Source organism: Amborella trichopoda, chromosome 6 (assembly GCF_054954075.1).
Source record: "Amborella trichopoda isolate Santa Cruz 75 chromosome 6, AtrichopodaSantaCruz75HAP2 v2.0, whole genome shotgun sequence".
NCBI lineage: Eukaryota > Viridiplantae > Streptophyta > Magnoliopsida > Amborellales > Amborellaceae > Amborella > Amborella trichopoda.
This window is the reverse complement of record NC_142341.1, coordinates 10,257,527-10,272,034: the sequence shown is the minus strand read 5'-3', so window position 1 is coordinate 10,272,034 and position 14,508 is coordinate 10,257,527. Positions and strand designations below refer to the sequence as shown.

General features: G+C 34.2%; 1 protein-coding gene across 18 annotated transcripts; it reads left to right on the top strand.

Moving 5' to 3' along the window:
- The first annotated feature begins 550 nt into the window (after positions 1-550).
- Positions 551-10,197, top strand: LOC18438056 (F-box/LRR-repeat protein At5g63520). 18 transcript variants are annotated; one of them, XM_088869679.1, is made up of 8 exons: positions 561-2,190; positions 2,455-2,529; positions 2,705-3,043; positions 4,550-4,651; positions 4,785-4,824; positions 7,002-7,247; positions 8,311-8,486; positions 9,242-10,197. In XM_088869679.1, the coding sequence occupies exons 4-8, from the start codon at positions 4,631-4,633 to the stop codon at positions 9,386-9,388; spliced, it is 630 nt and encodes a 209-aa protein (XP_088725805.1). In that variant the 5' UTR covers positions 561-2,190; positions 2,455-2,529; positions 2,705-3,043; positions 4,550-4,630; the 3' UTR covers positions 9,389-10,197. The 18 variants fall into 18 exon arrangements, 8 of the variants coding, with proteins under 8 accessions (XP_088725809.1, XP_088725810.1, XP_088725805.1 ...); XR_016057705.1 differs by having other exon boundaries at positions 551-2,190; positions 2,705-2,812; positions 2,918-3,043; positions 4,550-7,226; XR_016057704.1 differs by having other exon boundaries at positions 551-2,190; positions 2,705-2,812; positions 2,918-3,043; positions 4,550-7,247.
- The last annotated feature ends 4,311 nt before the right edge of the window (positions 10,198-14,508 follow it).

The window sequence follows — 14,508 nt, the reverse complement described above, 5'->3', positions numbered from 1 at the left end:
CCTCAATTGAGAGGAGAAATCTCCTTGTTTTGAATTTATTAAATTTTATGTTTATGATGACCATTGTTTCAAATAAACGCTGGATGGAAGCCAAATTGCCTGGTTTAACACGAGATCGTTGGGTAGGTGATCCAATTTTACGAGGATCTAAAATTATTTTATTCAGACTTACCCAATTTTGGGACACTCAATTTTGGAAAAGTATACCGTTGACATGGTTGGAAGCCATATTTGATGGCAAAATTTAATTTTCGTATTTTATTTTTAAAATTTTTTATTTGAATATTTTATGTATCTAAAACTTGGGATATAAATTCACTTTTGTAAATAGAATAAAAATTAGTTAGAACGTTTTAAATAAAAATGACCAAAATATTCTTAAATATGTTTTGGTCAATATTTTTTTATTCAATAAACTTTTTATTATTTTTAATTAATTCTTCTTATAAAAAAATAGTTAAGACTCAAATTTAAAATAAATATATTTTTAAATTAAAAGTAAAAATAAAAATAAAATTAATTTTTGGTACTTAGATGAGGCCAGGTTCAATTGGACCAATACGTACCATTCATTAGGATGACCGATCAGCCCCAAGTAAGAAATTGAAAACATGAACACGGAAGTTTCCTATAGTGGTTTTCACATCAGCCCAATTCCAACATTGGGACTTTTAGCGGTTTTATTAAGTGGACTTTTAAGCATGGAACAGCACCCCCCTTGGTCCGGATTCGACGGTTGACTTGCCGCAGTTGAAGTTTTGTAGAAAACTTCAATGACTCGTTGAAATCGATTTGCAAGAAGACATTTGTAGAAAACTTCATTGACTCATTGAAATCAATTTGCAAGAAGAGAGATACGGATCTGTTTTCCTCCAAAAATTTTCAGAGAGAGAAAGATGGTTCTGTTCAAATTTCAAAGAAAGGTTCCTTGATTTTCTCTAAGCTTATCATAGTCGTGAATGGGAGAAGAGCCCATTTCTGTAACACCAGAGCTATCGACCAAGAGAGAGAATACTCACTCAGAATAAGAAAAAGAGAGTGTGTCAGTTGGAAGTACTGTTAGAAAACTTCATCATGACTCATTGAAATCAATTACCAAGGAGAGAGAGAGAGTTCTGTTTTCCAACAAAATTTTTCCAGCAGAAGAGAGGGAGATGGTTCAATGTTCAAACTTCAAAGAAAGATGAGAAGGTTACTTGATTTCTCTAAGCTTATCATAGTCTTGAATGGGAGAAGAGCCCATTTCTGTAATACCAGAGTTATCATTCAAGAGAGAGAATAACTCAATCAGAAAAAGAAAGAGAGTGTGTCAGTTGAAGTACTGTTAGAAAACTTCATTGACTCATTGAAATCAATTTCCAAGGAGAGAGGGGGATGGTTTTGTTATCCTCCAAAATTTTCCACACACAGAGAAAGAGAGAGAGACATGGTCCAATGTTCAAATTTCAAAGAAAGATCAGAAGGTTCCTTGATTTTCTCTGAACTTATTATACTCTTGAATGGGAGAAGATCCCATTTGTGTAATACCAGAGCTATCAACCAAGATAGAGAACACTCACTAAGAATAAGAAAGAGTGTGTGACAGCTGAAGCACTGATAGAAAACTTTTATGACTCATTGAAATCAATTTCCAAGGAGAGAGAGATGGTTCTGTTTCCCTCCAAAATTTTCCAGAGAGAGAGAGAAGGTTCAATGTTCAAACTTCAAAGAAAGATGAGAAGGATCCTTGGTTTTCTCTATACTTATCAAAGACTTGAATGGGAAAAGAACTCATTTCTGTAATTCCAGAGCTATCATTCAAGAGAGAGAATACTCACTCAGAATAAGAAAGCGAGAGAGTGTAGTTACTCAGAGTCCATAGAAAGAGAGACTGACATGAACCAAGAGGAGAGAGACAGTGCACATTTAAAGAGAGTATATAGAGAGATAGAGAGGCTCTCTGTGGTTACTCAGAGAGACAGATTGTGGAGTTACTAACAAGAGAGAGAGAGAGAGACGATGGCTGGAGAGTTAGAGAGAGAAAGGGTGGCGTCCCTCCCAGAAGAGTTGTGGGAGAACATTTTGGGGAGGCTTCCTGCCAAGGCATTTGCAAAGGCCTGCGTTACCTGCCATTCATGGAACCGCATCTGCAATCGGATACTTTCACGCCCTAAGCTTCTCTGTGCTCTCTCTGTGCACCACACTTTAGAGGTATATATCATACTCCCTACTTTTCTTTCCTTGCAGTCCATGATATTTGGCCTTGATTTATCCTAATTATCTAGTATTGTTAACTGTATTGTTAACTTTTTCTAACTTTTTCTGTTTTTGTGAATTCTATTGCGGATTTGTTTTGTTATTGCATGTAATTTATTAATGGTTTGTTAAATTTTGTGATTTCATCCCTTAAGTATCTCCAAATGGACACATATGTTTATTTCTCGCCGATTGATGACTGGTTCATCGGATATATAGTTTGAATTTGGCAATTGGGATTTGATTTTGCATAAAGAAGGGAGTCCACAGTTATTCTCCTGTAACCTCACACTGGTTAGTTAGTTTGTGTAGTTTGATCTTCCATTGTACTTACATTTCTAGTTTAAATTATTGGCTTTGTCACTCTTTGCTTTGTTTCTATATTATTCTGGTTTGATTCTGCAGAAATAGGGTTTTTCTTGTTTAGAGGGGACATGAACCATTTATTAATTCTTTCTTCTCATTTTAGGAGTGCATGGATGAGGCTTTGGCCAAGGTTCTCTCTGAACCAATCTGGCCACACTTTGTGATGGCTTTCACGGGCTTCATGTCTTCTTTAGAGAAGGCCCATGTTCTTGTACGTTCAATTATCTTCCATTATGATACATACTTCACATACCTACAGTGGCTCTGGTTTACAATTGCAAAATGAATAACCATCTTTCTTTCTTATCGATCAAAGGAAAACATTTTCTCATTAGAGCACATTTTGCTGCTAAGTTCTGAGTTTGGTGGAACAGTTCCTCTTGTCACATATTTTCTCAGGGTCTAATTGGTAAGGGATACTGTCAGTGATGAAGTTGAGGAGGTACTCTCTTGCTGTCTCTATGTCTTTCTGTTTTCTGCTATTGTTATACAAAAGGTGCTATTTCTGACAAAATTGTTTGTACTGTTATGGACTTATGGCGTTTCTTTCAATTGAGAATTTCATAAATTGATCCTTCTGATTTTTTCTTTGGATTCTTTGGAATCCATACAATGATCTGCTTACTGATCGTGGGGTACTGATAACCATTGGCTTCGTCCCTGGCCTTAAAGTTGAAGCAGTACCTTTATTTGGCCCTCCTGACGTATGTGCTACATTTTAAATCTATTTGTTAAGGATTTGAACTTGTGATGTAGTATTGCAGTAATCAAAACCTTAGTCAATTAAACACAATCCCAAATCTTACATTTTAAGTTTAGGATCGTCCAAATCTTGAATTCCAATCTTGTCATGGAAGGAACAAGAAAACTGAGGATAATTGGTTGAACTTGATAATACTGCTTGTGCTACTTGTTATATGATGTGCAGTTTCATACCTTAGGTTAGCTTATATCCAGCATCATATGTTGCCTACTCCACAAGAAAAAGAGCTATTTCTTATCACAAATGAGGTTTTTTTTTTCTTTCTCTATAGAAAAAACTGCAAATTCACACACATGCAGCGGTTTTTTCATGGTTAACATTGAGAGAGAGAGAGAGAGAGAGAGAGAGAGAGAGAGAGAGAGAGAGAGAGAGAGAGAGAGAGAGAGAGAGAGAGAGAGAGAGCTTACATTATACTCCCACTAGAGCGCAAACTAGACACATATTTCTTTGGGCAAAAGACCTTTATAGGTGGATTTTTTTAAAAAAAAATTTTTGGGGTCCACTTTAAAATTTTTTTAGTCCCAAAAATTGGACAGATACTATCCATTCTTATGACATTATTCTTTTTCAGGCACATAGAGTGTGAATTTTTCTCCTTTTTTTTTTCCCATTATGTTTTGATTGTTAAGATTGGTCACTTTGTTGAGAAGGTTACATCCTTGAAGACTGAGGGTCCTAAAAACACTCCTAGATAAGGCTGTACAGAATTAATGTAGGGTATGCTTTTTAGTATAAGGCCTGATATTTATATTTTTTGGATTAGCCATAGAGTTGATGCTGCTGGTATTTCTATTTTTTGGATTAGCCTAGATAACTGTGACTTCCTATTTTCATGTGGTAGTGCCCGTCCTTGCATTGGCCAACATCTATTAGAATTTTGAAAATCAATAATGCATATTGGGTGCCTTCCAGCTTTGAATATTAGTCTTGTATATATATATATATACATGCTAATTACAACAAAAACTGGAAGATTTCATTGTTTGGGGTGAGTGTCATTGTCATGCAACAAATTGAATAATTGGATTATGCTCGGAAACAAACCTTTGTACAATTTTCCTGCTTAGTTGTCTTGTTTTTGCACTATATTATGTTGGCCTGTGGTGGTTTATTTCTTCCTTACCACTGATTTGTTATCATACAACTGATACTGATTAATGGAGCTTTATATAATGATATTATCAGGTATCTACTCAAAGTTGGGTGGATTCCTTTTTGACTGATGTTAACAACTTCACCAGAGAAGCTTCAGATTTTGCGATCCCTATGGGGATTGTGATGATTGCTGTAAGCTACAGTATTTGAAATATTCCATTGTACCTTGTGGAAACCTGAATTTCTATAAGCCTATTGTGGTAAGAGAAATATATGTGTGGTGATATGGTTCTAGAAGTGATAGTATTGCATACAAATCTTTCAGGAATATAGGCCCAACTTGAGATATATTCTTCAAATGATGGGTAAGAATCAACTATTCTTGCACAAATTATCCTTTTTCTTCTTATTCTCAGATCTCAAATATTCACGGGTTGCTTGTATTGTTACTTATTGATAACAAGTACCACATGAGGCAATTCCTTAGTCCATGCTAAAATCATCGGGATCACAGAGGAATTTACTTGCAAAAATATCTGGAAATAGTAGCATTAGCCATATCTGCATTTACAGCTAGTGCGTAGTTGTTTATGATTTTGTGCTTCTAATTCTTGTGACAGTATGTGTGTTATCTGTTAGTTCCATTGCCTATGATGCTGACTTCACATGCGATCATTAAGGTAACCTGTTATGCTTAAACTTTCACTATGAACTTTGAAAGTATACAGGGTTTTTCATAGCAAAAGGACTTGACTTTTGAACTTTGATTGTGTATTCTAAAGCTTCAATCAGTTGTGTGAATTAAAGACAAGATGGTAATGAAATACAAGACAATTGGAGTTACATAGGTTCATTATACCTAATTGATTAGACATAGATCCACTAAACATCCACGTCTAACATGTTTTAACTTTAAGCAAGTGTTGGGCCTCCAATTTAGTTACTTTAAGAAGCGATGACTTCCACATCGAACCACCTAGGCTCTGTTCCTGGGCATTTTTTATATGAAATATTTGTTTTATTATTTTAGATATTTCATTTCTTGAGAGCTTCAGGTAGCCATTTGGAGTACATGTGCTACATGTTACCTAGCACTTCTGATGAAACTGCCAAGGTTAACCAACAAAGAAGCTTTGAAAAGGCCATGTAGAAACTTATCTAATTTAACATACATCTGTATGAAACTTTGCAAAGAAAGTTTTTGTTAACCCTAATGAGAAAAAAAACGAAATTGAAGGGTACCCAAGATGGTTGTCAGTTGGAAATTTTGTTTGGAATTTAGTTATGTGATTAATGTTTCACACATCATCAATAAAGCCGAATTTGAACTTCATGAGTAGTCTCATGAAATATCGTCAAACTAGTTTCATTGTCTTTTCTTGAAGACAAATTTTTTTGTGTCTTTTCTATTTGCTAATTAAACTTAATGGATTATCATAAATAGATTATTTTGATAAACAAGAAAGTATTTCTCTTTTCAGTTTTTTTTTTTCTGGTTGTTCTTTTTGCCTTGTAGTGCGCATATTTTGATTTATTTTTTGTGCCTTTGGTGTTATTTCTTCTTGCTGCCCATGTTTTCCTTTGTTTTCCTTTCGTTTTTTTTTAACATAAACAAGATCTTACAATCTCTATCAAAAACTCAAGGGAAATTAATAAAAAATCACATAAGAGATGAACTATTTAATATTTAACCCAATTTCAAAAAGCCCATCAAGGGACATATGATCATGAGTTGGAACAGTTAAAAAAGGGTAGAATATTAGCTGATATTATAGGTGTATTTTAATAATTTCCCAAAATTTAGACTCGGATATGTGTGCCAATAAAAATATTTGTCAGGTGATAGTTGAGTATGATCCTTTCTGAAACACAAACATATGCCAGTATCTTGGGGGGGCCTTTTGTTTCCCTAATCCATAAAATACCCTGCCCCTGCTAGAATGTAAGTAATCCTATGTTTTGGAGTCTGTCATATATTTGTAGAATTTTTGTTTTCTATATTTTTGGATATTTTCTTATTTATTCTGAAATAAATGAAATATTATTTCATTCTTCTTAGTCTCCTTTCATGTGGGATTTAGATACAAACACACCCTCACCTTGCATGTTTTTCTTTCATGATATAAGGCGTGTTTGTGTATGGGCCATTTGTAATTGTGATTGATTGTGACCTTTGATGAATGAAGGTATTAGCCAAAATGAACTTAACTGTCACTCTTCATAACATGTGTTCGTTGTTTTCTTTTTCTTTCCATGGGGTTGCTTTGTTTTGACCTTTCATTAGGATTGTTGGGCATGCGGGTCTGTCTCTCTTAAGTGAAAAACTTGTGGTACTTAATCTGGTTTTTCAGCTCTACCTTAATGCTTCATCTTTGATGTTCCTTTTTCATTCCCATGATACAATTCTTCTACTTACTATTTTTTAATGCATATTTTTCTTCTTAAATGATGTTGTTTTTCTTTAAGATACTAAAAAATATATGATCATTTGGCAAGTCCATGATTTTAAACTTTTCGGTTGTACTTTATTTTCTGTTTCCAGATGATGCTTTTCATGGACAAACTTCTATAGTTGGTGGCATTGCTGCTGAAGAAAAAGCAAGTAGCTTCCTATATAGTGCTGGCAATTGCTCAAGAACCATGAGGAAAAATCAAGATTTGTGTTTGGCCCCTCAATCAAGGCTGCACCCCAAACTGCTGATGGATGATAATCATAGACTTGATGCAGTTGCTCTTGTATTTGTGAAGGACAGATATAGTACTCGGGGTACTTTTTCAAAAGCTTCAGGTTTATGAAATAACTAACTTATCCGATGATAATGAAATCCTACATTAGAAATGAGAAATATATCATTTGTTTTTTGAGAATTGAAAATGGTTTTAGATTGGAGTTGTTGAAGTGACTAGCAAGAAAGACAAGATATTTCATACTTATCAAATACAACTGGAGTTAGAATACTTGTTACTGTGTGAATTGTTTACTGTGTGAATTGTACTTTGATAGAGGAGTCTAAGACTCCAAGTTTTACCCGCTTCTACCTATTTATTTTGAATGAAGGGTTTATGGAAATTCATCAAAGGTCGCTTCTGGTTGGATGTGTGACAAAGAGAAGAATGTGATGAAGGGTTATCATGTCAAAGAAGGGCCTTGAGGCACTTGAGCTGAGCTCCTTGAAAAGGAATTATATGCGCAATAATTGTTGGAGAAAACATGTTTGGGAGTGAATCTGATTTACCTTGTTGTTTCTCAATAAAGTTTCATATGAAACTTTGAGATATACCGTTTTGCGTTGATTAGTTCTTGCATGAGTTCATTTCATGGGTTCTTGTTGTAGCTTTGTTTTTCTACGTAATAGTAATTTTGATATAATATTGGAACTTACAAAGATACTTCTATGAGTCTTCCTTATGAAGGAATAATTATTGTTATTCAAATCAGTTCATTTTTTGTTGTCTTTTAGAAGCATATGATTAGTGTTCAGTTTCTCTTTGTGCTAATATTGTTTAAGAAAGGACACCTGGAGCTAGGGGGTCCACAGTCTTTCAAAAAAGCATGTGAATGAATAAATGTGGAGTAAAATTTATAACAAATTGAACTTTTTTTCCTTCTCATTCCTTCTTTTTATCATTATCGTTGTCTGTTATAATCTGAAAGCAGCAGTTCAGAAATTTACAGGAAATTATCTGGTTATCCATTTGAATTATAGTTTCTTTGTGTGGTGCATTTGTTCTTGGCAATCAAGAAGACAAATAAGTGGGTGTATTTACCTTGTCATTAGAAAGGGTAAACTAGGCTGCCTCACAATTGTCAGAGTGTTGACCTATTTTAAACTATCTATTACACTAGGCAGATGTCCATGAAATCCACTTTACTTCAGCTGCATCAACTGGCTTAAAACCTAGGGGTCCTTCGTACAAGGTAGCTTCTGTTAGATCAAGTCTGCAAGAAACATGGCTCACTGCTAGAAGAGAAGGGCTCCCCAATGCACTTGATGGTCCAAGGATTTGGGAAGATATTGAGAATGAGGTTCGATCTATCATATACCTCTAATATTTATAGTTCTTTCTATGTTGATTTGCATACGTAAGTTTTGAACATCACTTAGCAGCCACAAAAATTATCTTACATAAATTTGATAAGTTCCTCAATTAAGAGCTCTCTAAATGTATTATTAAATGTCGCAAATCTTTTTAACAATGTTTATACTAAAACAAAAATATGGAACATTTGGATTCATGCTTGTCCTTGATATGTAGGTTAGAAATTTCTAAATTTCAACCAAAAAAGTCTAAATTTCTAAATTGTGACAAATGGGTTTGTGTCCCTAATGGGTCAAGATGCACCACGACCCATAGACACGAGTTTCCTTGATACATGGGTTAGAAATCATACATTTTACTTATGTCAGCGAGAACCACTAACAAATTTCTTACCTGGATCATACTTTAGATCCATAAATGTCAACATTAGTTGGATCCGGTTTTCGTTTAGATAGAAGTCATCATTAATGGTGATGCATTGAATTGCTTTTGGTTCGGCATACTAGGCTGTCTTTTCTTTTGATTTGTTGAGTATTAACAGTTCAACTTGAAATCAAGACTACCCATTAACAATATTTTTTATTTGTGGCTTTCTCTTTCAAGGAGTTATATATAGAGTTAAAATACCAAGTGACCATAATCCTGATTCATCTCATTGTGTAGTTTCTCTTTATGTATGCATGTCTTTCCTTTTTGCCCACTGAATCATTTTCTTCTCTTACTGTTATAATACTCTGGCAGGTTGGCAATGAAATCCATGGGGATCTTTATATTGGAGTTTTAAAGCGAAGAAAGCATTTCATTGCAGCTGGGAAAAGAAAATATGTTTCATCCTTTGCGTATCATGGATTTTATAAGATTCAAGATAATTACTCAATTGTCCTTTAAGATCGAACACAGTGTTTCGATTTTCTTCCATTCATTGGATCCTTGTCCCCTCGAATTGCATGGATATGGAAATGAAGAGTGTTGCACTTTTAACACATTTGAAGAATTTGGAGCCCAACACTCTGGTTTCCGTCTCATTTACAGCACGGACGAGATGTACCTCAATGTCGAAGGTGAAGGAATCGAAACTAAAGATAAGTTTTGCTTTTATGTTCCCAATGTAGAGGTCGCACAGGCATCACACAATGCCGTTCGTGAGCAACTTAGGGTTTTGAGACAGAAAGGAAGCGAAGATTGCTGCCCAATAAACATGCGAAATGGTTCGGAGACACTTGTGTTTGGAGGCTTGGTCTTTGCATGTACAGCTCGCAGGGCACCATTTTTTGGTGAAAAAAATGTTGATAGCTCAGAATTTTCTGATTTTTTTCCTGGTGTACCATTAGCAAGAACTTTTAGTGAAGGAAAGATTGGACCAGCTGCCTAGGAGAGATGGAGAGAAGCCAGATGAACTTGGCTTGCAGTTGTTTGAATTACTATAGCTCAGTCTTTCTTATGATGTCTTACACTATAAAACATAGGCCATAGTCTTAGGCATGTGAATAAACTGATCTTTCATGAAGAATTGAGTTGCAAATTCCAGCCACTTTTTTGGTTTTTACAGGATATTTCATGTGAAGAATTGAGTTGCAAATTCAGGCCACTTTTTTGGTTTTTGCAGGATATATCATATGAAAGTATGTAATTTAATGGACTATGGATAAGCCACAGTTGGATCATCACCATCCAATGAAGTCATTCATTCAAACAGACATATTCTGTTTCAAATCCAATGAAGAAAGGATGAAGAGTATTATAAATAATATCTTTTTTGCATCTCTTCTCCATCAAAATCTATTCTCTACAGTGAAGAAAAGATGAAGAGTATTTTAAATAATATCTTTTTTTGTATCTCCTCCATTGAAATCAATTCTCAACTTAGTTAACAGTTCTCAAAGAGTATTATGAATAATATCTTTTTTGTATCTATTCTCCATTGAAATCAATTTTCTACTTAGATAACAGTTCTCAAAAAAGAAATCAATTCTCTATCTACGTCTAGTTGCACTTTTTCTTGTTTTTTGACAATACATGTAGAGATCAGAGATCCATAGTCCACTTTTTCTTGTTTTTTTGACAATACATGGTTACGAATAGTTTCACGTCATACTAAGCTTCTAGTTGATCAGAGAGAGCAAACAACTCATTGTGAATGTTGATGCTTTCTTATTACTCCTTGTGATTTTTAATGCTCTTTCTCTCAAGAACGTAAATATGAGTTCTTCAGAATGAAAAATTTGAAGTGAGGTGCGGACGAAAATCGTAACAATCCATCGAGATGGCAGAGAAAGAACGTGCCCTTCTCACTGCTTGCCACCAAGCCTAGGGCTTTGGCAACTGAAACGGGGTTGCCGTTACTTAAAAGAGAAGAAGCAGCTCTGTGGGTTTTATATAAAGAGAGGGGATGTAAAAAGGCAGGTGCTCAATGTGGGTGTGGCAGAAGGATTTCAGGGGAACTCAGAATCTAAAGAAGAGAGTGGTGGATAGAATATTCATGGGAACTCAGAGTCTAGAGAGAGGGGCTTAGGATGTGAGCTGGGGCCTCTCTCCCTGCTGGTTGGAAATGACCATGAAGTAAGCAGATTTGAGATTTAAAGAATTTGCAGAAAATGAACGTTGAGGACTCACGACTTCGATGACCCGGATAGCCCATCTTGATGGATGTCTATTGGCCCTGAACCGGTTCTGGGATGGCACGTCTATCGTGGCCGTTTCCCCTTAATCCCTTCCCCCCCCCCCCCTTTACTGTTTCTTTCTTTCTATTTTTTTTTTTAATTTTGTTTAATATTTTTCTTACAGTTCCCTTAAATCCCCACCCAAAAACTTATTTATTTTTAAATTTTTTGGATCACCGATCTAGACCCAATCTAGATCGCTGAGCCAATAATTTGACTCATATTTGTTCGTAAATAACTTGCCCCATCAATCGAGAGTTAAAACATATATATGTATATTTGGCCTTTTTACTTTAACTATGGAAAATTGTTTCATGCGGGCTGGACCGCATTTCTATAATATGCGGTCCCAAGGTATAAAACATCCATTTTAAAGATGGATACAAATAGGTGGTCCATTTAAAAACAAATGAAACTAACGGTCCAATGTTTTCTTAATAGAGTTATTATTTTAAAATTTTAAAATCTATTAATTTTTTCATATTTATGATCTCCATGTTAGCGATTTCAAAAATAGATTTTTAAGAAGTGACTCATTTCTACATGGGCTCATAAAAACTGTGTACCTCTATTATTTCTAGAGCAATGATCCATTGCAACGGTTGTATCATAGAATAACGCAACGACACTTCTAGAAAACCATGTTTGTGGTATTTGTATGACCTCAAATTCTACACATACGTTCTCTTCATCTCAATAATCAATCCTAAAAAAAAGTTCAATTTGAATCCTAGATATGGTCAAAATGAGTCCCCCTCCAAAAATGAATCTAGACTATTCATTTTGTGAATTTCAAGATCTTAGCCTTTATTAACTCAAAATCATTTTTTATTTTTTAACGTTGTTCATCTAATGATAATAAAGCAATCCAAGAAAATTGGAAATGAAAATATCCTTCTAAGGCTTAGATCTAAGCATCTCACCAAAATGAACGGCCTATGTTAATTGGGCTAAAAAAATACTTTCTAGATTGTGTTTTCAATTTTTCTTTTTTTGTAATTGTTCATTAGAATGAAAAGAGTGTATGCTTCAAAATTTGGATCAAACAAATGGCCATAAAATGGTTTTTTAATGTTGTTGCATCATAATACTATGCAACGGTTGCATGTACTCATTGCTCTTCTTTCTAATATTGTATAAAAGCTTCTTAACAACATTTAAAGAAAACATATCGATAACCCAGATTGGCCACCCTGAATATTGACATTAATTTTGATACATTACTTTTACAGAAGTTTTGATACATTACTTTTTGACATTAATTTTGATGCATTACTTTTCCAAAAGTTTTGATACTTAATTTGTGAGTTTTAGTAAAGAAACAAGGGAGAAAGTGATTTTTGTACTTTGATACTAATTTTGTGGTACCATTTATAATTTTTGTGCTTGGTTCTTCTCTCAAACACACGATACACCTTCCATCTCTAACGTGCACACAAAAACACATTGGACAACTCTCTCATACATACATATACACATACAACTATACAAATAATCCCACACATAATATTTTTTAATTTAGAACGGTTTTCCAAAAATGTTTTGGGTAATTCAATGGGGATGACGAGCCCCTGCCTATGGTAAATCAGTAGGGATTTGGCCATTACCCTTTGGTGAGAATAGAGTCAAAGACCTTACCATGGAGCTCGATGATGCCACCACCAAATAACAGTTTTCCAAATCGCCATCCAAGTCACCGATTTGAAAGAGGAAATATTTGTCAAAGTTAGGGGAACATGCCTAAATCCCATGCCCCTACTTAATGATAATAATCATCCCTTGAATCTTACTAGTTGATTTTCCATATATAAGAGCCGAATTTTATTGTTTCCCTTGTAGTCCCCAAATCCTCGGCGAAATAACGAAAACTTGGCTCAATTTTATAGATATTTCATGAGGAAAAAGTTTATATAGAGCCAAGGCTCTGAACAGTCAAATTAGAGACCACCTCAAAATTTTCATTAGAAGATGTTTTGATGCTCAAATATCCTCAAATTTATCATCTTGACATCAAGATGCACGGACATGAGAGAAAATGGATTTCAAGTTTTAGAAATAGTGCATCCTGTAACTTATTTTTGAATTGTCAGTTTTCAAGATTTTCAAGTTTTCATAGATATGCTCGATCTACACTATTTTTAACCTTTTAATTTTATAATTAAAGATAAAAGATCAATGATCTAATGCAACGGTTGTATCATATTAAAGATGAAAGAGCAATATAATTTAGGGAAAAGTTTATATAGAGCCTAGGCTCTAAACAATCAAATTAGTGCCTACCTCAAAAATTTCACTAGAAGAGGTTGTTTTGATGCCCAAATATCCTCAAGTTGATCATCTCGACATAAAAATGGATGGACTTGAGGAAAAAAAAGATTTCAAGTTTGGAAATAGTGCATTTTGTAACGCATTTTGGACCATCAATTTTTAAGTTATACAAGTTTTCATAGATTTCCTCATTTTTGAAGTTTTAAATTTTATAATTAAATATGAGTTTTGGAAATAGTGCATTTTGTAACGCATTTTTGGACCATCAATTTTTAAGTTATACAAGTTTTCATAGATTTCCTCATTTTTGAAGATTTAAATTTTATAATTAAAGATGAGTTTTGGACATAGTGCATTTTGTAATGCATTTTTGGACCATCAATTTTTAAGTTATATAAGTTTTCATAGATTTCTTCATTTTTGAAGTTTTAAATTTTATAATTAAAGATGAAATTATGTTTTAAGGCTAGTCAAAGATTTCCAGTATTGAAACCACATTTCTCGACACTATTTGAAAGTGGGCTCTAATTTGATTGTTTAGAGCCTCGGTTCTATACAAACCGCACCCTATATTTTAAGGCTATCACAAAATATTTTCAGTATTGGAATAACATTTCTCAACACTATCTGAAGGTGTGCTTTACTTTGATTGTTTAGAGCCTCGACTCTGTAAAACCTTGATTGTTTAGAGCCTCGGCTCTGTACAAACCGCACCCATTTCATAATAGAAACCCACTTGCATACATTGTTGGGTGCAAAAACATAAATTAAGAAAAAAAAAAAATCTCGCATCGAGGGAGAAGAAAACTTACAGTAGAGTAAGGCCCTATATAAAATAAGGGCTATGAGCATTATGGAATGGCGTGGTCTGCTTATTGTGGTTGTGGTGGGCTCTGTAAATATTCAAATAAAATTTGGAAGAATGGTAAAAAAGAAAAAAAAATAAAATAAAGAGGTGGGGTGGGCCAAATAATACTCGTTTTAAGAAGTCGGTCTAGACAATTTGTTACAAAATGCATTATTTTGAAACAAACAACTTGTTATAAAATGATATTATTTTGCAACTTTGTAACATTATTT

Bases quoted from the DNA above. Each gene is read 5' to 3' on its own strand.
- LOC18438056 (XM_088869678.1), top strand. From the start codon at position 4,631: ATGGGGATTGTGATGATTGCT. The intron at 4,825-7,001 runs GTAAGAATCAAC...TTCTGTTTCCAG, and splicing joins ATATATTCTTCAAATGATGG to ATGATGCTTTTCATGGACAA. The intron at 8,487-9,241 runs GTTCGATCTATC...ATACTCTGGCAG, and splicing joins GGGAAGATATTGAGAATGAG to GTTGGCAATGAAATCCATGG.